The sequence below is a fragment of the Dryobates pubescens genome, chromosome 10 (genome assembly GCF_014839835.1).
Source record: "Dryobates pubescens isolate bDryPub1 chromosome 10, bDryPub1.pri, whole genome shotgun sequence".
Classification (NCBI taxonomy): domain Eukaryota; kingdom Metazoa; phylum Chordata; class Aves; order Piciformes; family Picidae; genus Dryobates; species Dryobates pubescens.
This window is the reverse complement of record NC_071621.1, coordinates 20564390-20591175: the sequence shown is the minus strand read 5'-3', so window position 1 is coordinate 20591175 and position 26786 is coordinate 20564390. Positions and strand designations below refer to the sequence as shown.

At 41.8% G+C, this 26786-nt stretch overlaps 1 protein-coding gene across 2 annotated transcripts in view; it reads right to left on the bottom strand.

Annotated features, from left to right (window-relative positions):
* STARD13 (StAR related lipid transfer domain containing 13) overlaps window positions 1-26786 on the bottom strand; it is a 259294-nt gene that overhangs the window by 145636 nt on the left and 86872 nt on the right. Inside the window, exon 1 of one of the 2 annotated variants that reach the window (XM_054164921.1) lies at window positions 2839-3190. The exons of the other annotated variant lie outside the window; for it this stretch is intronic. Within the exon in view, the coding sequence (XP_054020896.1) occupies window positions 2839-2962 (124 nt within the window). The 5' untranslated portion in view covers window positions 2963-3190. Of the gene's footprint in view, window positions 1-2838; window positions 3191-26786 lie in introns of those variants that run through there. 2 annotated transcript variants of the gene reach the window in all.

The window sequence follows — 26786 nt, the reverse complement described above, 5'->3', positions numbered from 1 at the left end:
GAGTAGGGATCTCAGAATCACCTTAAGGTCATTGCTTTTTCCAAGAGTCTGTTCACTATGTAAGTCAAATTCCTAAAGCAATGGATTCTGATAATGGCATAGTTGTTCAGAATCACATTAAACCAACAGCACTTCATGTAACTTTTCAGATGAATAGCTCACTACTCCAACAAGGGAGTTAACATTCCAGCACATTTCCTGATCAGTTTGTGAGTCCCAACTTAAACCATAAGCATAGTGGGAACACAGGAAGTGCAAAATATCTCAAAAAATAATGAAAAGCACATAAAACTAAGGCTGCAATTTGTGGCACCATAGTGGGTGCACTCATCATTTAAAATACAAATCCTGGTAAGTGGATCAGACAGAGCGACCAAGAGCTGATGGGCACCATAGATCTCTCCTGAAAAAAAGACAGTACAGAGCAGCCCTGTCCCAGGAGCATGCTGGGAGCCAGGATGCTGCTCATCATCTCTGCTGTGAAGGGTGAGGGAGGAAAGCATAGTGTAGCAGTCTTTTTATACACAGCTTACTTTCCACAGCAACCAGCCATGCTGTCTGCCTCTTTGAAGGACGCCAAGCCAAGGTTCAGCTTTCTCCTCCCTCCAGCCAATGTTCAGCTCCTTGCTCCAGCTCACCCACTCACTGCCCAACCATGACTGCTGCCATCTGGTCCAGTGCACAAAAAACAGGGGAGAAACTCTTCCTAAGGAGCAGTGGGGAAAGCCCTGAGTAGCCTGCCCTGCTCCCAGTCCTGATCCTGCTGTCTTGTGCTTACTTTATTTACAGGTATATGTTGTGTAACTGGTGTCTGAAACTTTAACAAACAGATAACAAACTATGTAAGTGCCTGCAAAGCCATCACCACAATGATGATTTAATCACAAGTCTTTCTTTGGCTTGATGGGTAGACTATGGATAAGAGAGGATTTTGGTTTGATCATTTCTCATAAACACTAGTTACCAGGTAGACTGCTGCTCTGCCAGTCTGGGCTAAACTACAAGGTCAACTTAAGAGGAACAAAAAGGAACTTTTACAACTATATACCTGACTGGGACTAGATCTGTTGTGATGGAGAAGAAGCTGGTGTGGCAACCAGCAAATACTGACACATTTAGATCTGCTTAAATACCCTGTCTTCTCATTAACAAAAGCTGGAAGAAGAGGCATAGGAATTTGGACTACAGCAGCAGAGGCCAAAGGGACAAATAAGTATGAAAACAAGGACAAAAATGCCAGAGATATAAAAACATCTGAACAAGAGAGTATATCTGGAATCGACAGATGTTATTTGTATGCATTTTGTTACGCTGTCAGATAATTAATTAAATTAAAGGCCATGTGTGTGTCACCAGCATATTATGAACAGCACTTCATTTATGGCAATGCAAATACCCAAGACATTAGAATTCCATCCACCTTAAATAAAAAGCCTGACTCCATCAATTTTAATACCAAGTTGCTTTAAGAAGTTGGCTACAGCTTCATGGCAGCCTGCCCAGGTCCTTTGCTCAATCAAGCAATAGTTGTCTTTGACCAAACAGGAGAAAAATAGCCAAGAGTATCCTTGCTGTCTGTTGGCATCTGCTATTATCATAGGAGTAAGCAGATTACATGTAAGGACAGATTAACATTTTAGGTAACCATAACACTACAAAATTAGCATGTTTAGTAATTAATTATTTAATTTACCCATTTATATTAATTTTTTTCCAAAAAATTGCCATGAAATTTTTGTCCATTATTTTCAGTTGTATATACATCAGAACTAATGTGCTGTAAACACAAACCCCTACATCATACACGATATTTACCTCTGTTTTATACAATACCAGCACGTCACAGTGCCCTAGGCAAGGTCAACCAAACTGCTAACAATGCTGTAGGACGTGGCAGAGGAATCCATCTTTGCAAATTTACCTTCATTACACATGATTTTGCTCATAAATCTTGATGTACTGTTTTCCAGTATAATAACTCACCCCTGCACTTGCTCTAGATCTTTCAATTCATTAAACATTTTACAAATACAACTTAGACATATTCTTCACATGCTGAAAGCAAATGTGCTGCTGAATGTGACCCAACCTACTGAAGCACCCTCCCTGCTCTGTGTCCTTCTGGTCTGCACCTGGGGATGGTGACACTGCAGGAGCCCGGGTTTCCACAGCAGTTAGGTGACCTAAAGCTATAAAAGCGCCGGAAATGGGGAAAAAAAACCCCAACAAACAAAACCAAAAAAACACCACAAAACCAAAACAGCCACCCCACAACTAAAAACCAACCAAACACCACCACCTACATTTTTCTTTGGGAGTTGTGGTCTTCCTCACATGCAAACAGTAACAAACTAGAGTAACCAACCTAGACCTGAAAGTGACTTAGAAAACTGAACAGACAAGCAGGTGAGCCCGCTTTTCAGGGGCAAACTCAACCCTCTTGATTTTAGAGACGTTCAGAAGATGCCTCCGGCGTGGGGCTACCTCCAAGTTCAGCACTCAGCCCGACCGTTTGTGGCATCATACCCACCGTGCCCACCACGACTTGGACAGGTGCTGCCTGCACGGAGCTGGGGGGTCTGACCTGCCTTCATCCCGGTCTACCTTGCAACCCGACCTGCCGGCGACTGCCAGCCACTCACCACGGTAGCTGAGGCATGGAGCCCCGCGGTCCGGAGCGGCGGCGGCAGCAGCGCAGTAAGCGCCCCCCCAGGCCGTTCCCTGGGCGTCCCCTCGGAGCAGGGAGCCCCCGGCGCCGCTGAAGCCGGTACATCCCCCAGGGTCTCCCTTCAAGCGACCACGGGCAGGTAGCGGCAGCCGTGGCGCGGTGGGACTGACCTGCGAGCCGCCGCTCCCGAACATTCCTCCACAGCAAGTCCCAAGCTTTGGCGGTAGAGTCCCGCAGCTGCTCGCTCAGCGACCTCCGAAGCTGCGCCTTGGCCGGGCGGCGCTGGCTGCTCATCCTCGGCAGCTCCACATGCCGCCCCAGGCAGCCCCGTTCAGTGCCGGCGGCAGCTCCCCTCGCCGGGGACGGGCGGCGGCGGCCACATGGGGCCGCGGGGCAGACCCGCCGCGCCGCAACCCGCGTCACCGCCGCTCTGGGCGGGCGGCCCCTTCACCTGAGCGCCGCCCGACACGCCGCCCGCCCCAGACCCCGGGACAGCAACGTCCCCGTGAGTCTTAGCGTCCCGTCCCGCGCCCGGTGCCTCGCCGCCCTTCTCCCTCCTTCCCTCCCCCCGGCAATCTCAGCTCCGCGGGGCGGGGAAGGTGCCCCGGGGTCCAGCCCGGCTTCTGCCTTGCGGGTGAGGGGGGTCGTCGGGCCCTGCCCCGGCGAGAGGGTCTCCTTCCTCGGCGTGACGGGCCAGCGAGGGAAGTGGCCGCCCGCGCCCTCTGGCCTGGCCGGGACCCCGCGACCCTCGGGCTGAGAGGCGCCTCGCGCCTAACTCCGGTGACCTTGCTTGTACCTCTCGCCCTTCGTTTGGGAACTGTCGCGCCAAGCACTTCCCGGCCGCTCTGCTGTGGGCACCCCGTTCGCCCCCTTCCGCTGCCCTCCTCAGCGCGCCCCGGGGCACGGGCTTAAGCTAGCCTTGTGCTGCCTGGACAGCGACTCGGAGCACCTAGCTGTCACCCTCGCCCCGCCGCCCGGCTCTGCGAGAGCCCCACTGCAAAAAGCCGGCATTGGCCGCTCCAGGGCGAGGTGACAGAAAATCTGGGCTACAGAAAGCCCGGGCTGCCTTTTTCTCAGGAAGCTGTAACAGGTGCTTCACTCAAGCCGCGGCTTTTTTCCAAATAAAGTTGTTTTCTCCGAGGGTTCTGTTTATCAACTCTCCACTCGAGCTCAAGCCACAATCCACAGAACACATCTCTTCCTGTTTCTTTCCCACTTTCTCTGCATTCCTCCCACCCCCCTGGATCATCTCTTCTAACAAGCTTTTAGACCCCTAAAAGGTTTCAAAACTAAACCCTGGCAGCCATATTTTGCACACGTTTACAAACTAAAAGGAATCCAGGTTCTTCCAGACAGAAACTTCAGGGCCTCTATCCCATTCAAGAAACTAATTTTGGGTCTCTGCTTTCTGTCTGATGTAGGAAATACTGTTGTAATAGTGACTTCTTCTCCATCTGGGCCACTTGCGGTGTGGATGATTCCAAATAGCTGAGGACAAGGGGGTCTTCAGTTAGTCACAAACCATTACTTACTACTTTTTTTCCCCCCTAAGTATTCATGATGTGCAATGAAGAGGTTGATGTTCCTGAAAACAAGCACTGTACACTGAAAAAGCTGTATGCATGGTAAAACAGGCATGTTAAACATTGTCAGTATCCCTGTCTTGTTTAAATTAAAATCGTAACTGCAACGTCAGCAATACTCATAGAAGCTAAAAGCAAACAAACATATTCCATGTTACCACTCAGTTTTAATAATGTCATCTGCTTTTCCTCTGATATGGTTTTGTTTTCTGTTGTCTCTGATTTTACAAGCTTCATCTTAAAGGATTCATCATAGACTACTCTACTTTATCTGATTATAGCAGAAACAATGTGCTTGCCCAGAACTTGTGAAGATGTATGTCACTCTTCCTCCTACAGTTCCAGCTATACAGTGTCCTGGACTCGACAAACTCTTTTAAGAAAATGGATGCCTTCCAGGGACAGATGTGTCCAAGATCTAGAAGGGAGACATCATAATTATGTAAATACTCCCACATCTCCTGATGCAAACACCTGCTGATGTTAAAGAAAGACGACAGGATTACAGTTGCTACAATCAGTTCCTCTGCCTCACAAATCTGCCACTGATCTCTGCCACACTTCATTCAAAACCCTACCAACACAGCTATTACTGGTATATAAGACCTACAGTAGCTGTTTTCTACCATTGGCTCCTATCTGCTAGGAACCAGGTAGAGATAAGACACTGATGTATTCAGCTGCCCTATAAAGATGAACAGTTACACACAGTCTAAAATTGAAATAATAAAATCAGTTTTGAAGGTTTTGTGTCATAGTGCTGTGTCACTACCCACAAACACCAGTCTGTGTCAGCCAGTACTGTAACCTTCAACAGCACTCTTCTGGCAGCTGCACCTAAACGTGTCCTCTTACCTGAGTTAATGCTGGTGGAAATTTCAACCCACCACACATGTCCAGCCTGTCCCTTTCTTCAGTTGCTTTCTGTGATGACCAGAATACAACAAAAAGCAGTGCAACAAAAAATATTCTCTTCCCTTCTTCATAAAAATTGTCCTTAGACTTCCAGGTTTACTAAAAGCAGCTAATTAGCAATGAGATGTTAGCAACTGCTAATACCAATGTTATCTCACTGCAGGTTACTGAGATAAACTCCAGTGATACAGCTGTATTTCATAATCAGAAGCAGAATTAAACTGGCAAGCCTAGACCAAACTCTCTGGCAGGCACTGACAAGAATCTTACTCATTTCAGGTACTTTATTGCAGAAAACTAAATCCAGCAAGATCAGATACTGTACTGCTCTCCCCAGAGAAATCACTGCTATCAGCTAATGAGAAATATCTCATGCAGCAAATAGCCCATTCCTATTTTATGCCTTTAATTATAGTCAGCTGTTCAGAAGAGTTACCAACACAGGTGTTTTCGCTGTATTAGACCTAGCAGTAGGAGTTACAATAACAGCTGTTCTATACAACCTGCTTGAGTAAAGCTATGTTTCAGAGATCATTTATGGCTCAAAGATGTTTCACTTCCTTTTGGGGTATTAGAAGGCAGGACTAAATGGTAAAATTCTGGTCTCCCTTCATGCATCTTCATTGCTTGGTTAAGTGCTCTTGTCTACAGCTTGAAGTACTTTGACATCCTGAACAAGATGGATAACATTTCTAGGGGAAAGAAAAGGAAAGCACGTTCACCACAGAAACACAGATTTTCCTGCTTGATAGAAGTCATGCCAAAATGGTCTGTTCTGTTCAGAGTAATTGCATAAAAGCACTGTACATGAAGAACAGAAAGGAGGAAATTCCCAGTTGCCTTAAAAGAAATTGAACTATGATATGTATATTTTCTCATTGACAACAGAATATTGGCAGGAATGAAAGTGGTATTTGTCTGTCTTAAGATCATGCAAGCATGTAAAATGGGGGAAAATCTAAGCTAATTACACCCATGCTCTGATGCCACTGTGGCACAGAAGTCTGATGTTCTAATTATATATTTAGCAATTTATAGTTCCTCCCAATCACCATGGTAATTAAACGCCAAGTTAATTGATACTACATAATAATCTGGCCTCTAATTAGCAGTGTTTTTAATTTGCCACAGATTCCATTATGAAGCCTGATCTAGTCCTATAAAGCCACTGTAAAAACTCCTGTGCATCTGGTAAGAAAAGAATCGGGCCTAAGAGAAAAAATTACTACACCTTGGCTTGCCATTTGTAAACTACTGAAAGACTACGATAAATGTATAACTTATTTCCTTTCTATCCTCTGGACCTTAATTACGGTGATTCAGGACTTTTTGTTAATTTACCCACTTCACAGTATTCATCTGCATGTAGAAGAACCAAACAGGATATGCCTTGCAGAGGAAAATGTGAAGAGTATGTCCTTCCTTACTGCAAACTCCTTACACTTGTATCTCTTAAAAACAATGATAAAGGAAAAGAGGAAAGCAGTTTCTGCTACAGCTGATGCAGTCTGATGCTGATCAGTGCAATACTAAATTTTATAATTCATCTAATTCTTCAGGAACTGACTGTAAATTGATGAAGCTTCTTGAAGTTTATTATACTGAAAAAGGTGTTGCTGAGATTTGGTAACTTCAAATAGTAGCTCAGATAGCCTAGATATAAATACATCAAGTAATATTTTTAACTTTGGCAATGATCTTTATCTCTTTAGGGGTCCTAGAGCTCTGGAATTTGTTTTCTATCAGGGACTAAAAGTCCTGAGTGTGACTTTTGTAACTCTGGGTTTTGCTGGGAGGGAAAGAGAGATTTAAGGCTTTCCATTGCTTGTTTTCCTAATAGCAGACCGCAGTGAATTGCATACTAATTCTGTGGTTGAAGTTATGTGAAATGCACCAAGGGCACATGAGTAGGTGTCCTCTTTGACATCTAAGTAAACAAACAAACATTCTGGATAGAGAAAAATAAGAATCATTGTGAATGAGGACAAAATGTTCCAGCTTGTTTCCTGGCAATCTCTCTTTGCTTGTTATTTACACATGCAAATTATCATCATTTTAAGGTAGGTTTAATGAGGATCAATTATAAAGCAATTTCACTCTTTTGCAGTTTATCATGAGATTGGCACCTATCTGTGCATCCTTTTCAGCGTTATGAAGCTCTGGGAAAGGATCACTCTGCACTTTGCCAACAGCAGAGCAATGATGGCTTTCATTAGTCAGGGCCAAATTCTTTCACTTTTGTTCACAGTGATTAATGCTGAAACAAACAGGACTCCTTGCAGTATTCACTCTGAAAAGGCTCTAAAGTATGCTCTGATAGGGACTACAGTAACAAAGTATCTGCTGTTGGACTGTGCTCCCTCTCCCTTGCTAAAACTGGCGTGGAGGGGAATTTAGCTTTTCTTCTGTTCATACAGAGTATTGGATGTTACTATTATTGTTGTTGTTGTTGTTAAACTGTATTATCAGAGTGCTTAGAACCAGAAACTGGATGGAGCAAAAGTACATTCTTTGCCTTCAGGAGATTACAAACTAAATATAAAACAGTGGAGAGAAGAGCTAATTGGGGTAGGAAGGGTGGAGTACAGAACAACAATACAGTAATACTGGCCAGTGGTCATTACTGGTGTTAGCACACTAGAATTAGTGTTGGAGGCACTGACACAAAGTGAGTTAGCAAAAAAGGTCTCCAAGGAGATTGATCTGACATCTTTATATATTTAGAAGGCCAGCTCATGAGGGGCACTTTTAAAGAAAGCACACAAACGTGTATTTGAAAATGTAATGGGCAGGCAACAAAAGTTGGCATCAAGCAGACTGTGGGAATCAATATTTTAGTATTGAACATATAATAGATCCAGGGAAGGGCCCTCAGCCTTAAGCTAAGTAGCCTCTACTTGATGCAACATGAAGGCAGCATGAACTGCAGTGAATAGTGACAGCAGAGAGCTGCCAGAATATTTGCATTTGGAATGCACTGAAGTAGACCAGATTGTGTCTATTGGGGCAGAGCATGTGAGAACAGTGATGAGATGGTAAACATGAGATGAGTTTTTCCTGGAGCAACCATGAATTTTCACCTGGAAAATCTCTCAAACAAACAAAAGTCCACAACATTTCTAACAGAATAAAAAATAAATAACATGTCTGGGAATTGTTTTCCCCCCTGGAAAATTGCTGCCATTTTCCTGGTTTTACTATGGAGCAGGATTTTCACATTCTGGCCAGCCTTTCTCTCCATCTCACATCCTAGCTGTATCTAGCTCTTGCAGATTATTTTTCAGTAACCCTTCTACTTCTCTGATCTTTTCTCCTTAACTCAGCCTAAGATGTCACAGGAGAACGATGAACTCCAGGCTAAGGCCCTGTGTGACAGGTGAAGAGAACGCTCTGTTCTGAAAAAACAGTGAAAAGGGGGACAGAGAGGTAACCATGGCACAAATGATCACTGGATGGATTACTGTCTGAGTAAACAGAGTGTTTCTACTGAACAGCAGACAACAAAGTTGATACTTAAGCTAACATTCTGAAGAACAGCAGCCACAAAACCTTTGCACGTATTTCAGATAGCAGAGGAGAAGAATGGACAAAACAAACTGAGTGCCAGTAAACTTTCACTTCTTTTCGTAAGATGCTCTGTGGACATTTTTAAAATACAGTGTTGCAGATGTAAAAACTTGGGCTGGGCAAAGCCAGTCCCTGAAAAAAACAGCCAATTCTTCAATGATTAAGCAACTGGGAAAGTGAAATGCATTTTACTTGTGTAGATGTAGTAGTAGTTTACTGGACCCGATCTTGGTATTTTGAGTTGATTAATGCCTCTGAAAAAATGTGCAGCTATGTTGAAACACAAAATGTCTCAGCACGGAATATTGACCCTATTCTTCTCATTCCCGCTTCTGGTGTATGATTTCCCCCGTCTTTTCAGTTGTTTGACAAAAATACATTATTCTAAACTACATCTTTCTTAGCTCTCAAAGTGCTCATTTCCTTAATATTGTATTGGGACCTTGTCTAAACCAAGATTATTTTTTTCTTTTCCAAACTTCCAACTGTTATTACCATCACAGTAGAAATAATAGGAACATTTGTGTAAAAAAGCCTTGCAGCAGCCAGTGGCAATTTAGCACACACCATATCTGGATATTGGTTCAGAGACCTGGCAGCTTGTTCTTTTTTTTATAACTGTCCCGAATTACCCAGGAAAACATGATCAATCTTGACAACAGGTTCTAACAACAATGCAATGGAATTGTTCCCCAAGCCAATTTACTTATAAGAACTTTTTTTCAGACACACAAATGGTCCTGTGCACACACATTTTCCAAGTAATCAGGCTACTGACTTATGGGAGCATATTGCCAACTAACAATATATTGCAAGCTATGGATTTTTATGGAGATTCCTTCATTACTGGTCATGCAGCTACTATTTTAACTTATTTAACAGAGTTTAAAGATATATATATATAAAATAACATTGAAATGCAGTGCTACTAGCACTTTTGGACAGGAAATAATGAATGTTGTGGCCAGTTGCAAGGGGGGATAGAATTTCAGGTAGGCAGATTATAATGACCAGAATCATAATTTGGCTGAGGCCCAAACCAACCCCTATTAACCTAAATGGTTATAGGGGATCTTGAACCATTAAAGCTGAATTTACATTTCTTCTTGCTTGCACAGTTAAAAAGGGCCAATCAGCTGTTTGCAGTTTTGTCTGAGTCTCATTTGAAGTGAAGGCCAGTGACGATTTGATTGTAAGCATCATTTCCCACAGTCCCGTTGGGAAGGTTTCCCAGCCGGCTCAGAGCCTGTCTAAGCCCACTCCATCACCCGGCTCTGGCATTACAGAACTCTCTGTTCCAGCAGGCTAAATGGTACAGTCATTCCTATGAGTATAAAGGAGACTAAGCTTAGGAAGAATGCTTGTTTCATGACATTTAACATATCTGGGTATTCCCACTGAGAAGCAGGATATTCATGCTGTGAAGAAGGGGCTGGACGAGGTGGATCTGCGGCTCTTTCTATCCAAAACTGTCTCTGTTTCTGTGAGAACATTTTGGTAGCATCAGGCAGCACCTGTACTCCATTAACTCCAAAAGCATTTCAGTGTTTACAGTAACCAGGAAATGTCGATGTCTGTGTTATATTAACAAGTCAGCAGTAACAACTGCAGTTTCAGTTTTGAGAGCTATGCAGAGATCAGTTTACTGTGAGTCGCTGAGAGTTTTACTTTTTTTGGTTGAAACACGAACAGGCCTGTAGTACTGCCCTTGAAATCGTTACAGAAACTTTGGAGGAAAACATTATCAAAAGAATGGCTTCATGTAGTCAGGTAGGCAAAAGCACAGCTGTGAAAACTGCAAGTCTGGAACATCCTTGTGACACCAGATTTGTAGTTTCTTCACTGTAGTTTTGCTTATGCTCTTCCTGGCTGTAGGCTGAGGCGGTTTGCAACATTTCATTCAAGGTTCAGCATCTTGGAAACAAAGCTACATTATAATTTTATGTGGACTATACTATAGATGTGCACAGAGGTAAGCTACAAGGTGTCACTGCAGAGTGGGCAGCAGATTTTTTGAGAGCACTGCTGTATAATTACAGCTGCTGTATAATTACCACTTAAGGAAAATGATTCAGTTCTGAGAAATTAAATAATGCACCAATCAAAGATTCAGTTATTGTGGTCATCCAAATAGACTCCAATTTCTGCATGCAAGAGGCAAAAAGTCTCTGTTATGCACCCACTTGCTTTTAACAGAACTGGATTTTAATAGTGATATTACATTACTATTATATAAATAGGAACATAGAATCATAGAATCAATAAGGTTGGAAAAGACCTCAACATCAAACGCCATAGGAGTAAGCTAGGAAGTGTTACAATATTTTTCTTTTCTTTTTAGGATTGAAAGCAGTACTTGATAAAGCAACTTAATTCCCAAGAAAGGCAATAGCAAGGACTGCTCTGTAGCTGGCTCAGCATACCAGAGGCAGAGAAAGCTTGAAGAGGTATTTCCCCATCACCTGCCACTGCATACAGTGCTGTGACCAGAATGATGACAGCAGTCAGAGCCGCTGCTCTCTACTGATAATGCCACCACTCACTTTCCAGAAAGGGCAGTCTTTTTTTTATTTGGTATTACTTGAAAACATGATTCCAGAAAGAACGGAGCAGGCGGCTTCTCCTCCTTGTACTCCTTTGGAGCACTGGGTTCAAGCTGGCCAAGCTATCAAGGAAACACTTCCTTGAGGCTCCCCAAACACAGTTCCCTTGGACTTCAATTGCTATGCAGATGAAGGAGAAGACAAAATTAAGTTGTTAACTTGCTTGTACGTATTGCTGGCTCCGAAGTTCATTTTCCATGTTGCAACGCTTTCTAGTGAAATTAGTTACTATGGATGATGTCAGGACACCTTTAAGGTGCTGCAAGTACAGATGTTGTTGGTATTGTTTACTTACACCACTGTCATGCAGACTCATTTCAGCAGCTTTTTGTCATTTTGTACTGTTCTGTTCAGTAGTAATTACATGGGATTCTTCTACATTTCAGGAATTATTTCTTTTTAAGTCATTTGCATTACAAAAACCATTGTAAATTGCTTGGAGAGTAGGTGCTAAAGGGATTAGAATTCAGCAGGATCTTATGCAGTGTTATTTTTTGAAACAGATCCGGTAATTTACCTGACAGAGTATATTCATACTAAGCAATCATTGATGGCAATTTGGTCAAAATTATCAGATAGATAGTTTCAGAGGTCAGGCCTTAAAAATATTTTAGTGAATGTCACTGCTAAAGGGAAAACAGTGTAAGAAGTGAGCATGAAACCCCAAAACTACTTGGAGACTATTCCCTGTTTCTACTCTGCAACGTTGCTAAATGATTTTGCAGCGATCTAAAGTAGTTCATTGCTGTCAATCAAGTCATAAAGAATAAAATTTCATTTGGAAAACATTATCCTCCTTCAGGACTTAAATAGATTCAGATTTATCCACCTCCTTCCTGTCCTGTAGTTCATCTTTTATAGTTTGGCAGGATAAATGCCAAGTGGGTTGCACATATTACTAGAAAGTAACAGTAGGCTCTTACCCTGTGCAGGTATAAATTACTCTTCTAACGCAGAACTGATGAAACTCAAGGTCTTCTCAAAAATCATCAGGGACAGCATCCCTTCCTACAGAGCTGCTTTAATAATTCTTTTAATAGAAAACACCACTATTTTTGAGCAAATGTGTGACAATCTTGCATTAAGGGTGAAGTTCTGGACTTGCCGAAGTAACAGTAAAAATTTCATATACTGCACTGAAAAATTCTGTTCCATGTCATTTCATACTTCTCCTTCCTGGTTTGCTCCCATTATGCATCTTAAGAATAACTGAGCATAAAGGCCTCCATTTCTTGCTGATTTGATGATCCTCATTAATTGGGGAAACAAGTTCCATCACATTAAGGTATTCTGTATCGTGCATTCCCTGGATCTCCCTATGACTTAGAAGTGAGTAGGAATTTAGTGCTGCAACACTTTCTTTATTAAGTAAGCAAAATTGCTGTATCTTCACTGCATATCACCTTTCACTGACTTCTCTGAATGTTTCTTTCTGTAGACAGTTTTGTACTGTTGACAATGCTGGATGTCACCGTGATATAGTTCCCTGAATTTATATGATGACATTATAATAATATCAATGCTGGGTTTTATGGTTCATATAAATTAGCATTTTATTTGCTTTCACAACTAGTGCTGCAAATTGAGCAGCTGTTTCCACTGAGCTGTTTTAATTAAGCTGTCCATAATGTTGCCTAGGTATTTTTCTGAACTGGTAACACTTCATTAAGTATGCTGCATCACTGAACGCTTCAGATCATTTCTGAGCATTACCTCACACTTAGGCAAATTGAAATCCCATCTGCTTTGAGGTTGTCAAATCACCTTGCTTTGGTGGTTCTCGGAATTTGCTTCTCGGAAATCTTTCTCATCTTTAGTACCCTAGGAAATCTTGAGTTTGCTACAGATTTTGCCATCTGTTCACTCACTTGTCAAGATAATGAAGCTTTAAATGATACTTGTCCTAGTAAAATCTTTTCGGCAACCTATTATTAGTCTCTCTTTATTCTGTAAACTGACAAGCATAATTTGGATGGCTTTGGATCTTTTATAAAGTTTAAGTTCCAGGACCAAAGTTTCCTTCCCATACTGATTTCTCACATTGTTTCCTCTCTGTTTTGAAGATCTCTGGAAAATTAGTTTGGAAAGTCTAGATAAACTTTATCTCTTCCTGTTTTCTTGTGTGAAAGCTGCTTCTCTGTTCTTTTACAGAACCATCCTGGATCCTACATTTGTGTACTCATCTGAGAGTATTATAGCTTGTTTTTCAGAAGCATATAATAATTGATATGGCAAGCTGTAATTATTTTCACTGCCCGCAATGACTTCTTTTCATCTTTAAATGTGGGTAGCTGACTTGGGCACCCGAAGCTGATGAATATATTCCAACGCTTCCCCATTTAGCTCAATTTATGACAATGCTTCACCTCTTATTTGCAAAGAGGACTCCAGAATGCACTCACATTTGGACATTAAGTCTAGAAATACTCACCCCAGGCACAAAAAAGTCCAACCAACCAAAAAAACCACCACCACAAACCCCACAAAAAACCCACCCCCAAACCAAACTAAAACAAAACCCAAACAAACTCCTAAGTACTCTATCCTGTTACTGTCCAGTTTTCAGGAGTGGTTATCACTCATCAGCCACATTTAAAATCCTTTCTGAAAATCAGACAGGTTATTTAAAGGCATAAATAGGAATCTGGAAGTTCAGATATTAGTCCTTGGGATTTAAACCTTGCTTCTTACTACTTTGAAAGTTAGCTAATCAAGGAGATAACCTATGGGTGATGTCATGACAGAGCATAATGTGTCTATTGACCAGCAGAATGAAAAGCAAGATAGTATTTTGATTGCATTTAGAGAGCTTGCAGAACTGTTTGCCCATTTTACTGGGAACCAAAGAGAACATAGAGGTATGGGGCAGCAGCCATAATGGAGGCAGAACTAAGACGGAAGGAAGACTGCTGTAAGGCATCATAAGCAGGAGAGTAACCAGAGTGTAAAAGGGGAGTGCCTTTAAGAAGAAACTGAATAGTGAATGGAAATGGTAAGCAGGAAAACTAAAACTGGATTTTGCAAAGCAGGAAATTGAGAGAAAAGGAACAGATACAAGAGTCCAGAAGACTGTAAGAGACAAAACCAATAGGTAGGATATGTGTATGGTGTAGGGAAGTGTGCAGACCAATTTTAATAAATTGGTCTAGATACACTGCTAGCTTTTTTGCACTGCTAGTCCGGGCTGACCGAATTAACCAAGTTAAACCTAGCTGTACAATGCTTTGTTTTACACTTCATTAATTGTAACTTAATCTGTGAATCAGAAATGCTAATCAAATTCCAAAAAGCAATAGGTGTAAGTTCTCATTCCTTGAAATTTAGGCACCTATTGTTGACAGAGAACTGAGAAAAGCAGGAAGCTGGGTTGGAGAGAGATGTCTCTCAGAGGGTGACTTGTTTCACCCCAAAACAGTTGCCTAGAAGAGCTGCCGCAGCAGATCAGTGGAGGACTTGATCCTGCTGAAGAAGAAGTTACACTGAAAATGTCTCTCTTCCAGCACCGACAGAAGAGGTACTTCAAAAGACACCTTGGACTGTGGAAAAAGCTAGAGGTATCAATTCCATCTCAAGTTTCCTGTTTCTGTGGAATTTTAATTGGATTTCAGTATGTAACTGTTGTAGGCTCATTTGAAAATCTCAGGCTGAGTATGTTTCAGTTTCACTCTAGTCTTTTTTAAAGGCTCAAATAGTTCACATGATCCTCAATACAATTTTTGTTCTGAAATCCTTTGACTTACATCTCCTTTTGTTCTTTTTTAATAGTTTGTTGTTGGTTTATGTGGAGATGCTGGAATTGTTTTGCTGTTCAATAACTGCTTTTCTCTTGCAGCATTAGCTGTAAAACATGAACACCTTGTTGGATCACACTCCAGACATCTGAAATGGGACTCCTGCCAAAGCTCAGGGCTTCCTTTTTGTTTTGACTTGCTCTGCTCTTGCTTCTGTTAGTATCACATTCCTACCACTTGTGCTTTTCAGACACCTACAGTCAAATTCGTTCCCAGTCAATTCAACAGAGCTGCAACAGAAGTGAATTTGCTTCAGAATGTCTGTAAATTAACCAGTCATTTAAGCTGGAGAGTGACAGTGATAAGCAATGACAGCACAGGAGTGGTGAAAGGAAGATATCTCGTAGTTAGTTTTGGACAGTTGACACTAACTCCATTGTCAGATAAGTCTTACTGACTGTGGGAAAATCTGAGTGGGCAAAGTCACATTAGCTGCATGCTAACCATAGGAGGAAAACAGATCTGGAATGCAGAGGAAATCTTGACATTATCTGTTCCCCCAACCCCTACCAGCCAAGCAATCAAAATAACTAGCAGAGTATCAGCTATTTCTGTTCCTGGTCCAAGCAAATGTGCTTTCTTGACAAAGTTTTTGCCCACAGGAGAGGAGGCAAAGAGAAGGAAAGAGTCTAAAGTGGCTGTGTGGGAGTGTTTCCTGTCTAAAACCAGGAGTTGCTTTTCTGTAACAACTAAAATGATAAATGAAGACATAAGCCTAGTCCTTAAAGAGAGGTGGCTCTGTGTTTTCCAAAGGACAGCAATGCATACTCGACAACCTTGCAGCCCTACGCAACAGAATTCCAGTACTTTGTTACTCCGCTTGGCCTCTGTTGACATTGTCAAGGACAATGTGCCACAGAACAGTAAAGGAGGAATAAACCCAAGGGAATAAAAACACTGGAAAAGACTTGGCTGTGCCCATCCAAATCGTGTTCGTAGGAGAAAGTGTAGCCATTGCAACTCAAAACCTGAAGATTGAAGGTATTTCCTCCCCAGCACTCATAAGACACAGGGTCTGTCAAGACCTAAAGAAGCACAATATTCTAATCTTATGTCAATGTTCCATATACATGGCAAAGCAAGTTAAAAGGCACTCTCAGATATTTCCATATACACTCAGTATCATCCCTATATGGTTGTTGCTATGCTTAAAAAACTTCAAGCCAACTCCAAGCTTTAAGAAGTTCCTTAGTCATAGGAGTACAGCAACAAAAGCAGCAAATTAAAAGGTGTACTTTAAATTACATTACTGAATATTTTGAATTCTCCACTACACCAATACACTGCAGCCATTTGGTGTACTGCATCAATTTGAGAAAGAAGTTCTTCATAGAAAATGTGATTGCCCATTGGAATGGGCTGCCCAGGGAGGTGGTGGAGTCACCATCACTGGAGGTGTTTAGGAAGAGACTTGATGGGGTGCTTGGTGCCATGGTTTAGTTGATTAGATGGTGTTGGGTGATAGGTTGGACTTGATGATCTTGAAGGTCTCTTCCAACCTGGTGTATTGTATTGTATTGTATTGTATTGTATTGTATTGTATTGTATTGTATTGTATTCTATTGTATTCTATTCTATTCCATTCCATTCCATTCCATTCCATTCCATTCCATTCCATTCCATTCCATTTCTTTCTGTCTTATAAATTGGTGAAAAAACAAAGCAGGAGAACTTTAAGTTTGAAACTCATCTTACATTTTTGTTCCAAAATGAGAGTCCAGAGAGCTGTATATTGAACATTTTGATAATGTGTTGCTGAGCAGAGGAGTGTGAAAAGCAGGGCTAACTTTATGTGCTACGTATTTATAAACCAGATGTCATCATCAGCAGTCTGCTAGTGATGCCAGAGTAACTCTGACCTTGTGCCCACTTTGCCTACTAAAATACCCTGGAAATCAAAACTAGCGGCTTCTCTCAATGGAGTCCTGGCATGGATAGTAAGGCAACTACTGCTGGGAAAGGCTATAAAGCAGAAATCAGCTCTGGGATGTTGTAATTATTCCTTTCCATAGTCCCTCTCTGCTGCTTTGGGAAGCAGGCACAGAAGAAATAGTTCTGTGAGTTCCTCCTATTTTTGCACCCTAGATCTTTCTGTCTTTGGCAGGAATGGACCACCAACACCCTGGGCTTTAGTCACTCCCTCTATACTAAGAAATCTTGACCTGCTGCTGGTTGAGACAATGCCAACATCTCAGATGAGTCCTTTGGCTTGCTTAAGAGTTGCTCTCTGAACAACCACAGTGCAAATATAAGCTCCTTCTGGTGCTGAGCTTGGCATGGACAAAGGATGCCCAGCAGGGTGGGGAACCCAACCTGGACACCAATCAGCTCAGGGAATAACATGCATGAAAATAAGCTTTTGACAAATTATTTGAACACTGAATTGGAAATAAATTTAAATGTTTTAAGTTATTTTTTTGTATGAAAAACATTGATGATAATGTCAGGCTGCAAGGTTTGAAGGAAAGACTGTGCCATTCTGCCTGTATGGTGCTCAGGAGACAACTCCATGCCTGAGGCTCATTGCCAGTACCTCACTAAAAACAATTTAAAAAGTAATAAATTACTTAATTTGCAACCCAAGTAAGCTGTACTTTTAAGACTTTGCTAAAAGAACTACATAAATTTTACATAATGTTCCAATTTCCTTAGCTACTTAGAGGAGTTGTTTGATTCTGAAATGCTGTGAAGTGGAAGGTATTTTTTATTTACAGGTATAAACAATTTCCTACAGAGCTATAAATGCATTGTTAAGACACTAATCCTACCCCTACCAAGTTGCCAATGACTGCAGTCAGTGCAGAATTAGGCTGCATGAAGGAGGAATCTTTAATATTCTACAGGATAAAACAGCAAGATTCTACACTAGAATCAGTTTCCTTCTCAGAATTAAGGCAATTTAAAAAGAAATTGGTAATTATGGGCAATCACATCCTAGGCTGCATCAAAAGATGTGTGGCCAGTAGAGAGGTGATTCTGCCACTTTGCTCTGGTGAGACCTCACCTGGAGTACTGTGTACAGGTCTGGAGCCCTCAGTATAGGAAGGACATGGACCTGATGGAGTGGGTTCAGAGGAGGGCCACAAAAATGACTGGGCGGTTGCAGCACCTTTGCTACGAGGGCAGGTTGAGGGACCTGGGGTTGTTCAGCCTGGAGAAGGGAAGGCTCCAGGGAGACCTAATAGCAGCCTTCCAGTACCTGAAGGAGGGCTACAAGAAGGATGGAGAGAGACTGTGTACAAAGGCCTTTAGTGATAGGACACCAGGCAATGGCTTCAAACTAGAGAAGAGTAGATTTAGATTGGATGTTAGGAACAGATTCTTTACTATGAGGTTAGTGGAATACTGGAACAGGTTTTCCAGGGAGGTGGTTGGGGCCCCATCCCTGGAGATATTCAAAGTGAGGCTTGACAGGGATCTGGGCAATCTAATCTAGTTGAGGTTTCTCGGGCTTACTGCAGAGGGGGCTGGACTAGATGACCTTCGGAGGTCCCTTCCAACCCAGACCATTCTATGATTCTGACTTGAAACCCATTCAAGCAATCTGATAATTTCAGTGCTGTTTAGAGATGGGCATTTTCCTGACTCAAAACAAAGTATTTCTCACTAGTAAGAGTTATCTTAGCGTGGATTACATATCACATGTTTTGCAGACTTAAAGTAAGGAGAAATCCTTGCGTCCATGGTAAGCTAAGAATTCCACAACATGACATTTCTTACTAAGCAATATACAATGACAACGGCGGCTGTTCAAGTACTTAAAACAAGTATTATGAATTGTAGTTTGTGGAATAAATGAATTTTTGATCTACTTTGCTTAAAAATAAATCTAGCATTGCTTTTTACATTTCCACGTGGAAGTCATCCAGACCGATTTCCAAACACTGCACATGCCGCAGACTGTCCTTCCTTTCGAAAATGTGCAGCTAATACTAAAAATCTGCATGGCAATCAGGCAGACCTATGCCTTGCACAGTCCACTGAGTAACTTCTTGACTAGTTAATCACATTGCTTAATTTTAAGCCATCATTGAATTGGTGCTTAAGTCAATTCTGATGTAAACCAATTAGTTGCCAGAAGAATTATGCCAGGGAAAGATTTGTCCTTTTACTTTAGAACAAATTGTTCTGACACACACTCTAGCCTTATGTAACAGAGTCTCTGAGAACCAAGAAAAATTGTAGGGTACATATCTACCTAATATAAACAAATTTCAGATAAAAGCCTGAAGCCATTACCTTTTCAGACCCCATGTCAAAAGCTAACACTTCACCAAGGCTGCAAGAGCAATTTCAGATCCACTTAATAATAACCCACATAAAGCAACCTTTTGTCCAGCTGTCTTCTTGAACTTGCTTTTCTTATTATCCTGCCTTCATTAAAGACACAGAACCAAATTCACAACTGAGATATGCCATTACGGGCAACAGAATTACACATGGGACGTCTTTGGCATGTCTTTTGTATGCAGCTTTGGCCTCCTCCTATTGCTGTACTTCTGCTGTGGCTTCACAGCGTGGTGGAAATCACTAATTTGTTTTTGTCTTTCGCTGGGCACTCAATAAATAGCAGAATCTTTATGTGCATTTCTCATAGTAACTTGCTGGCCTGGATGGAATCTAATACAGAAAACAGGAAGGGCAGAGACTGGATGATTTTCCGTTGAAAAGCTTGCTAAAGCAACGCTTTTGTTTCTTAGGAAGGTGCCCCTGTAGTTGACGTTAACACTACACAGCTCTTTGTCCTCCTCTAGTGGTCCCATTATATTTAGAGAGAGGTTGATGCACTGATTACTTGCTTCATGTCTGATGCATAGATAAGGAAAATAGTTTATCATCAATCTTGGTAGTTAGGTAATGGTCAGACTCGACGATCTTAAAGGTCTTTTCCACCCGAAATGATTCTGATTCTACGTGGTTATTACTCAGCTGCAAACTGTTGAGGCTCATGCCTAGAGAACCTGCATTCAGTCCAAACACCAGGAACAGCAGAAGTTTTCATATCTGCTGCTCATGGAAATGGAAACTGGTATCTCTGACCACAGTCAGACACAGCTGCATAGACACTGTGCCTTTTTGTGCCATGGTCATCTCCTCTGAGCAGAGGCTGCACAACATCAGGTTGTTCAAAAACACAAAACAGTGGCATGCTTCGACAAAATGTTCTATGTTGCAAAAGGTCAGAAGCTGGCTCCTTTGTTTGTTAGCTTTTTAGCCCCGAGTAATTTACAATAAGCATATGTTCCAGTCAGAAGCATTCCTCTGTGTTTGCCTGCTTGCCTTGCAAACAAAGAAACAGCACAAAATCTATCTTGTGTCCTAAGCCTTTCAAAGAGGAGCTATCACTCTGATACAGCTCAAAACCTCAAAAGTTATCTAGGGATTGCTTTTAAATAGTTAAAAGCCAAACCTAGAGAATTGTTACTTGAGGGAAATGCTTTCTAATGGGGAACATCGAAATTGCTGGAACTGCTACCCTTAGAAATGCTTTCTGTGCGAACAAAAGGCTCCAACTACATAGCTCTACATAGCTCATTCTTCCACTTCTATGCCTTTCTCTCAGAGCTGTTATACTTAGTTAGCATTATAAAACAATAAAGAATATGTTTCTATACTTTAAAATGTCTAATCTTCAAACTTTTGAAGCTACACTTTGCCAAGGAAATAAAATACAAAGACATAGCTTGCATAGTGCCTGTCAGAAAAGTCAGAGAAAAGTCTAACTGAAACAGAAAACTGGCATAGTGTATTTTTTAATTAGTCAGTGAATTTTTTCCAGGTTATTTGTACAGGTTATTTGTCCAGCAGTGTGCCCAGGTGGCCAAGAGGGCCAATGGCATCCTGGCCTGTATTAGGAATAGTGTGGCCAGCAGGAGCAGGGAGGTCATTGTGCCCCTGTACTCTGCATTGGTTAGGCCACACCTTGAGTACTGTGTCCAGTTCTGGGCCCCTCAGTTTAGGAAGGACGTCGAGACACTTGAACGTGTCCAGAGAAGGGCAACAAGGCTGGGGAGAGGCCTTGAGCACAAGCCCTATGAGGAGAGGCTGAGGGAGCTGGGGTTGTTTAGCCTGGAGAAGAGAAGGATCAGAGGTGACCTCATTGCCCTCTACAACTACCTGAAAGGTGGTTGTGGACAGGAGGGGGTTGGTATCTTCTCCCAGGCATCCAGCACCAGAACAAGGGGACACAGTCTCAAGCTGTGCCAGGGGAGGTTTAGACTCGAGGTGAGGAAAAAGTTCTTCACTGAGCGAGTCATTCGTCATTGGAATGGGCTGCCCAGGGAGGTGGTGGAGTCGCCGTCTCTGGAGGTGTTCAAGGGGAGATTGGATGTGGCACTTGGTGCCATGATCTAGTTGTCAGGTCTGTTGGAACAGGTTGGACTTGATGATCCTTGGGGTCTCTTCCAACCTTAGTTACTGTGATACTGTGATTTTGGAATCAATATTAAATGCCAAAATTTGCCCTCTGCCATGACCCTTGGACAATGCCACTTTAAGGAAAGTTAGTTACTCAGATGCAATGGACCTGAATACAGCTTTGTACACAACCTTTATTCAGTCTCCGAAGAAAATTACTTGAGAATCCTATGGCTTCCACCTTTGTTGATGGAAATCAACATTCCCTAATTCCAAGAGGCCAAACTTTACTGTAATTTATCAATTTTCATGTTTAAATTGTCAATTACAGCAAGGTTCCTCTCACATCTCAAGAGTAGTTACAAACTACAGGAGTAGTTTCAAGCTTATCTGTCAGCTGTTTTAGTGTTCGCCTCTCCTTAGAAGTCCAAGTTGTAAACAAAAATTAATTAGGAAATATGCTTATAATACCTTCATCTGAAACCACCCATATTTTGTACATTTCTTGACTAGATAATCTTTTCAACATTTAACAGCTTTAGAGCATTCTGTATTTTTCTTTCTTATTAAAAATGCTGACTGAAAATCAAAGCCACAGAAAGAACTATGGGGGAGGGAAATGGAGGAATATATTTAGAATGACACAGTGTATAGAGAATGTATATGTAGAAAGTGTCTTTATATAGTACTGCTTCGTTGTTTCAGAAGATTCTTATAAAAATTCAGACTACTCCTTAACAGATCAAGCTTTTGTCTGTATTTCACATACTAAACCAGTAAATATAAATGTTTTTAGTCTACATCTCTTTGGCTTCTTTTTTAGAAACAGTAATATCCTGAGATTTATATATTAAGGATTCTCATTTTCCTCTTCCTTTTGAGAACTGAGGATCACAGATTGCCCTCAGCTGTTCCAATACATGAGTAGGAGCTGAGCAGCAAAGATTTGCTTTTTAGAAGAACAAAGAAGGGGTTTATTCTATCACTTCTGATTATGAAAGGAACATATAGGCAGGAAAAAGCAATCTCACTGCCTAATTGTGGGAGCCAAATTGGCACCATGCAGAAGTTAGAACAGGAGCCAAATGAAAGGACCCTCTGATGCACTGACTGCAGGACAAGCACCAAGCCTACCTTCTTCCAATGTGACCAATACAGAGCTTAACTAGTCAACAGGCCAAGGCCACTGAACAGCTGGGTTTACTGACTAGTTTACTTTTACTCCACCACTGCTGAGGAAAATGGCCTGTTTGCTTTTCAGTTCAAAGTAAGCATCTCTGCTTTGTGTTGGAAACATGTCAAAGTGACCCCACTCTGCTTTCTAGTAAATACACAGGATTATTGAACAAGGATGTTTTCTTTTCTCCAGTTATTTAAGGTCAGGTTCTCAACCTGAGTAAACTCTTGTAGCTGGAGTAATGACAGCATGAGACATGAGCATTACCTAGGTCTTGGGAAGGACTGCAGAATGTTTAACCCAGCTGCTGCTCTTCCCTGCAGGGGATGGGACAGGCAGGCTCATGGCCAGAGCCTCAGCTTCATGTCCAGCACACTTGCCAGACATCCAGAGCAGGTGAGAGGCTGAAAGAGATCACCTTCTCCATCTCCTCACAAACAAGAGGAAAATCCTAGAATGGGTTATGGTTCTGAGTCACATCCATTTCCCTGTTCCATTTCATCCTATTCTATCTTCACAGTGCAATTAACCTGGAACTCCTGCCCATGGACTACAGATAAGGTAAAACATAAAACTTTTTATGACCAAGGGAATACAAAAATATGTAATCAGTGGGAACCACTGTATTAAGTTTGATCTTGAGATAAATCAAGCACCTGCAGTTTCTAACATGAACCAGATGGAGTTGCAGCTCAGAATCAAGCCCTTTGTTGGCAGTTGTTCACATACAGCTGCTGTACAGCACAGTTCTGGTTTCTCACACTATGGAGACCTCTCCGTGAAGTCAATTAACATTATGCCTGGACAAATTCTGTAGGATCAGGATATTCTTTAAAGCCACCACAACTGCCTCCATCTGAGTTTTGCAATATATCAGGCATACAATACCTATGGAGTACTTCTGAAATGGCCAAGGTCACATGAGGATTTAATTGTGTTACTGCAGTGCACCATCTTCCTTGCCAGCCCATTGCTGTTCTGCTACAGACTACATTACCATGCATCAGCAAATACATGAGCACAGTGCTATATTTAGTGTTTCATACATACCACTAAAATAAAGGATGTGTCAGCTTTTAATCTGACTTCAGATTGTTGTCAGCAAAGTAAAAGCTCATTTTCCCAACCAGTGATGAAGTGTGCTGTGTGTTAGTCATTGTGAGCTGTGTGGTGATAACTTTAAAATACCTTAGGCAGCTAGAATGCTCAAGCTAAATAGAATTATTTTTACTAAGAGATATACTAGGAGATAGTAAGGATGCATAGCATCAGTCAGACAGGTCTTAACAGTGACTACCACAGGCTATCTAAAAACCCAGCAGGAATGTAATGGCAAGAGGAGCAGCTAACCAAGGTGTTCTCTATATACCACAGCAGACGATTAGGACCTCCTGTATTTGATCTTATGTACCTGGTGATATGAGAAGCAAAACATTGATGATGACGACTTGAACGGAGTGGTCCACTGCATGGCAATGGGATTAGAGCAGTCCTACTAATCATATCATCTATTAATGACAGCAGGAACATGGTTTAATGGTTGGAACCACAGTTACCACCAAGATAGCCATGTTCATTCTCAAAGAAAGTAGGGTTCAGTGGATGAAGCTGGTGTTTTCACAGATCTTGGTAATGCCAGAGAACAGGATAATTTTTACATATTCATAAATTTGCTTATTCATGCTATCATGCACAAGATACAAGTGTGAATCCTCTTCCTGTCTACTGCTTCTGCACAAAGCCAACAGACAACTTGCTAACCTACAGACCAAGGGTAAGCCTGTCTACATGAAAACCAGTTTTCCTTCCAAAGTACTTATTTTTGCTTGCAACTCTCTTGCACTTTGCCAACTTAAATCATAATGGCTGTGGGTGACACCACATTTGCAGCCTAAGTCTAACTCCAAATAACATTACACTTACTTAGTAGCATACAGTTATACAAATATACACATTTTCAAGTCTTGGTGAAACTCCATTTCAGCCCAACACAGGCCTGTTCATCCCAGCCCCACAATGCTTCAGCAGGGCTGTTCTTCAGCTCTGTCACAGCCCTACTCAGCCATTTGACTATCCTATCCGATCCTTAATCCATCCATGTTCCCAGTGCCCTGCCTGGCTGTCCTGGAACTGTGTTTGACTGTGTTCCAGCGTCTGTTCCTGGTTCACAGGGAGTCACCAGCTCACCGTGCACCCTGCCACTGTTAAAGAAAATGGAAACCAGAATAGATCCATGCCTCTACAGTTCACAGAATCACAGAAACATTCAGGTTGGAAAAGACCCTCAGGATTACCAAGTCCAACCCATAACTCTACTCTACAAACCATATCCTCAAGCACCACATCCAAATTACCTTTAAACATATCCAGGGTTGGTGACTCAACCACCTCCCTGGGCAGCATATTCCAATGCCTGACCACTCTGTGAAAATTTCTTTCCTAATGTCCAGCCTAAACCTACCCTGTTGAAGTTTGAGGCCATTACCTGTGAGAAGAGACCAGCCTCTTTACAATGACCTTTCAGGTAGTTGTAGAGAGCAATGAGGTCTCCCCTCAGTGTCCTCTTGTCCAAACTAAAGAGCCCCAGCTCCTTCAGTTGCTCCTCATAAGATTTATTCCCCAGGCCCTTCACTAGCTTTGTTGCCCTATAGTTACATCTTACCCTTATTTAATAACTTTTCCTAATGCATAATTTTTTCTAATGGTCAGAACATCATTATTTCCAGTGCATGCATTGTTTTTATGTCTAGAAATAATGATACTAGGCCAGGCTAACACACAGCAACACTTCCAGCCATATTGGTACTCCAGATGAGGTTCACCATGGTGGCTGAACAGTCTATGCAGCTGCAGCTTTTCCTAGCATATATTTCAGGTACCCTGCTTAACATATTGCAAGGCACTCGCTGCAAACCCAGGGAATGGAAGACTCAAAATATTCAATTTATTTGTAAAAATCATTAAAAAAAAAAAAGGCAACATAAAATGCAACCAGGAGAGAGAAAATAGTCTAAAGGGCAGGGATTTTTTTCCTTCTCACATAAAAATATATCTTACATGGAGAATGAATAGAGTAGAGTAGAGTAGAGTAGAGTAGAGTAGAGTAGAGTAGAATAGAATAGAATAGAATAGAATAGAATAGAATTAACCAGGTTGGAAGAGACCTTTGAGATCATCATGTCCAACCTATCATCCAACACCGTCTAATCAACTAAACCATGGCATCAAGCACCCCATCCAGTTTCTTCCTAAACACCTCCAGTGATGGTCACTCCACCACCTCCCTGGGCAGCCCATTCCAATGGCAAATAACTCTTTCTATGAAGAACTTCTTCCTAACATCCAGCCTAAACCTCCCCTGGCACAGCTTGAGACTGCGTCCTAGAAGCCAAGGACTGTCCAGACCTTGGGGGAAAGGGCTTCAAACACCCCCAAGCTGGCTACAGCAGCTCTGAGCTGCCGTGTGTGTGTGCAGCAACTTCTGCAGTGGGGTTAGAGGAACTATCTCCATCTGAAAAGGTGATGTTTTATGGTGAGCAGAGCAGGGTGCTGCCCCACTACAGCACACTGGTACTCTGAGAAATTACGCTTGTGGGTCTTGAGAGCTCTAGTTTGAGGTTTTCCCAGCAAGAAATAGAAGGTCAGAATAAGGGAGTGAAAAGAATGAGTGATAATGTAAGAGGAAAGTGGTGCAGAAAATGAACTTGAGCAGAATAAGTGGTGTGTTCTCTGTGTGACCAATATGGGCAGGAAGGGTGCTCTTCTTGTGGAAGAAAACCTGTCCCTCAGTCCAAGACCTAGATTTGGCCATATTTTAAATTTAGATCATGTTTTCTCTTACTTTTTAAAATGCTTCAACATAACAAATTTAGAGACCAAAAGGTTAAAAGCTAAATCCGAAATCCTCACTTTGAAAACTGGAGTATCACTGCACATCAAGACCTGTGAGCCTGCTTTACAGAAATTATTAGAAATAGGAATTACTGGATGCTAACCTTTTCCTGTCAAACATCTCAGTTTGACGAAATGGGCATTTTCTGCCAGAAGAATTTTAATGATACATTTATTACCAGCTCTATCATATGCTAGGTTTCCAGGACTAAGACGTTGCACCTCAGTGACCAA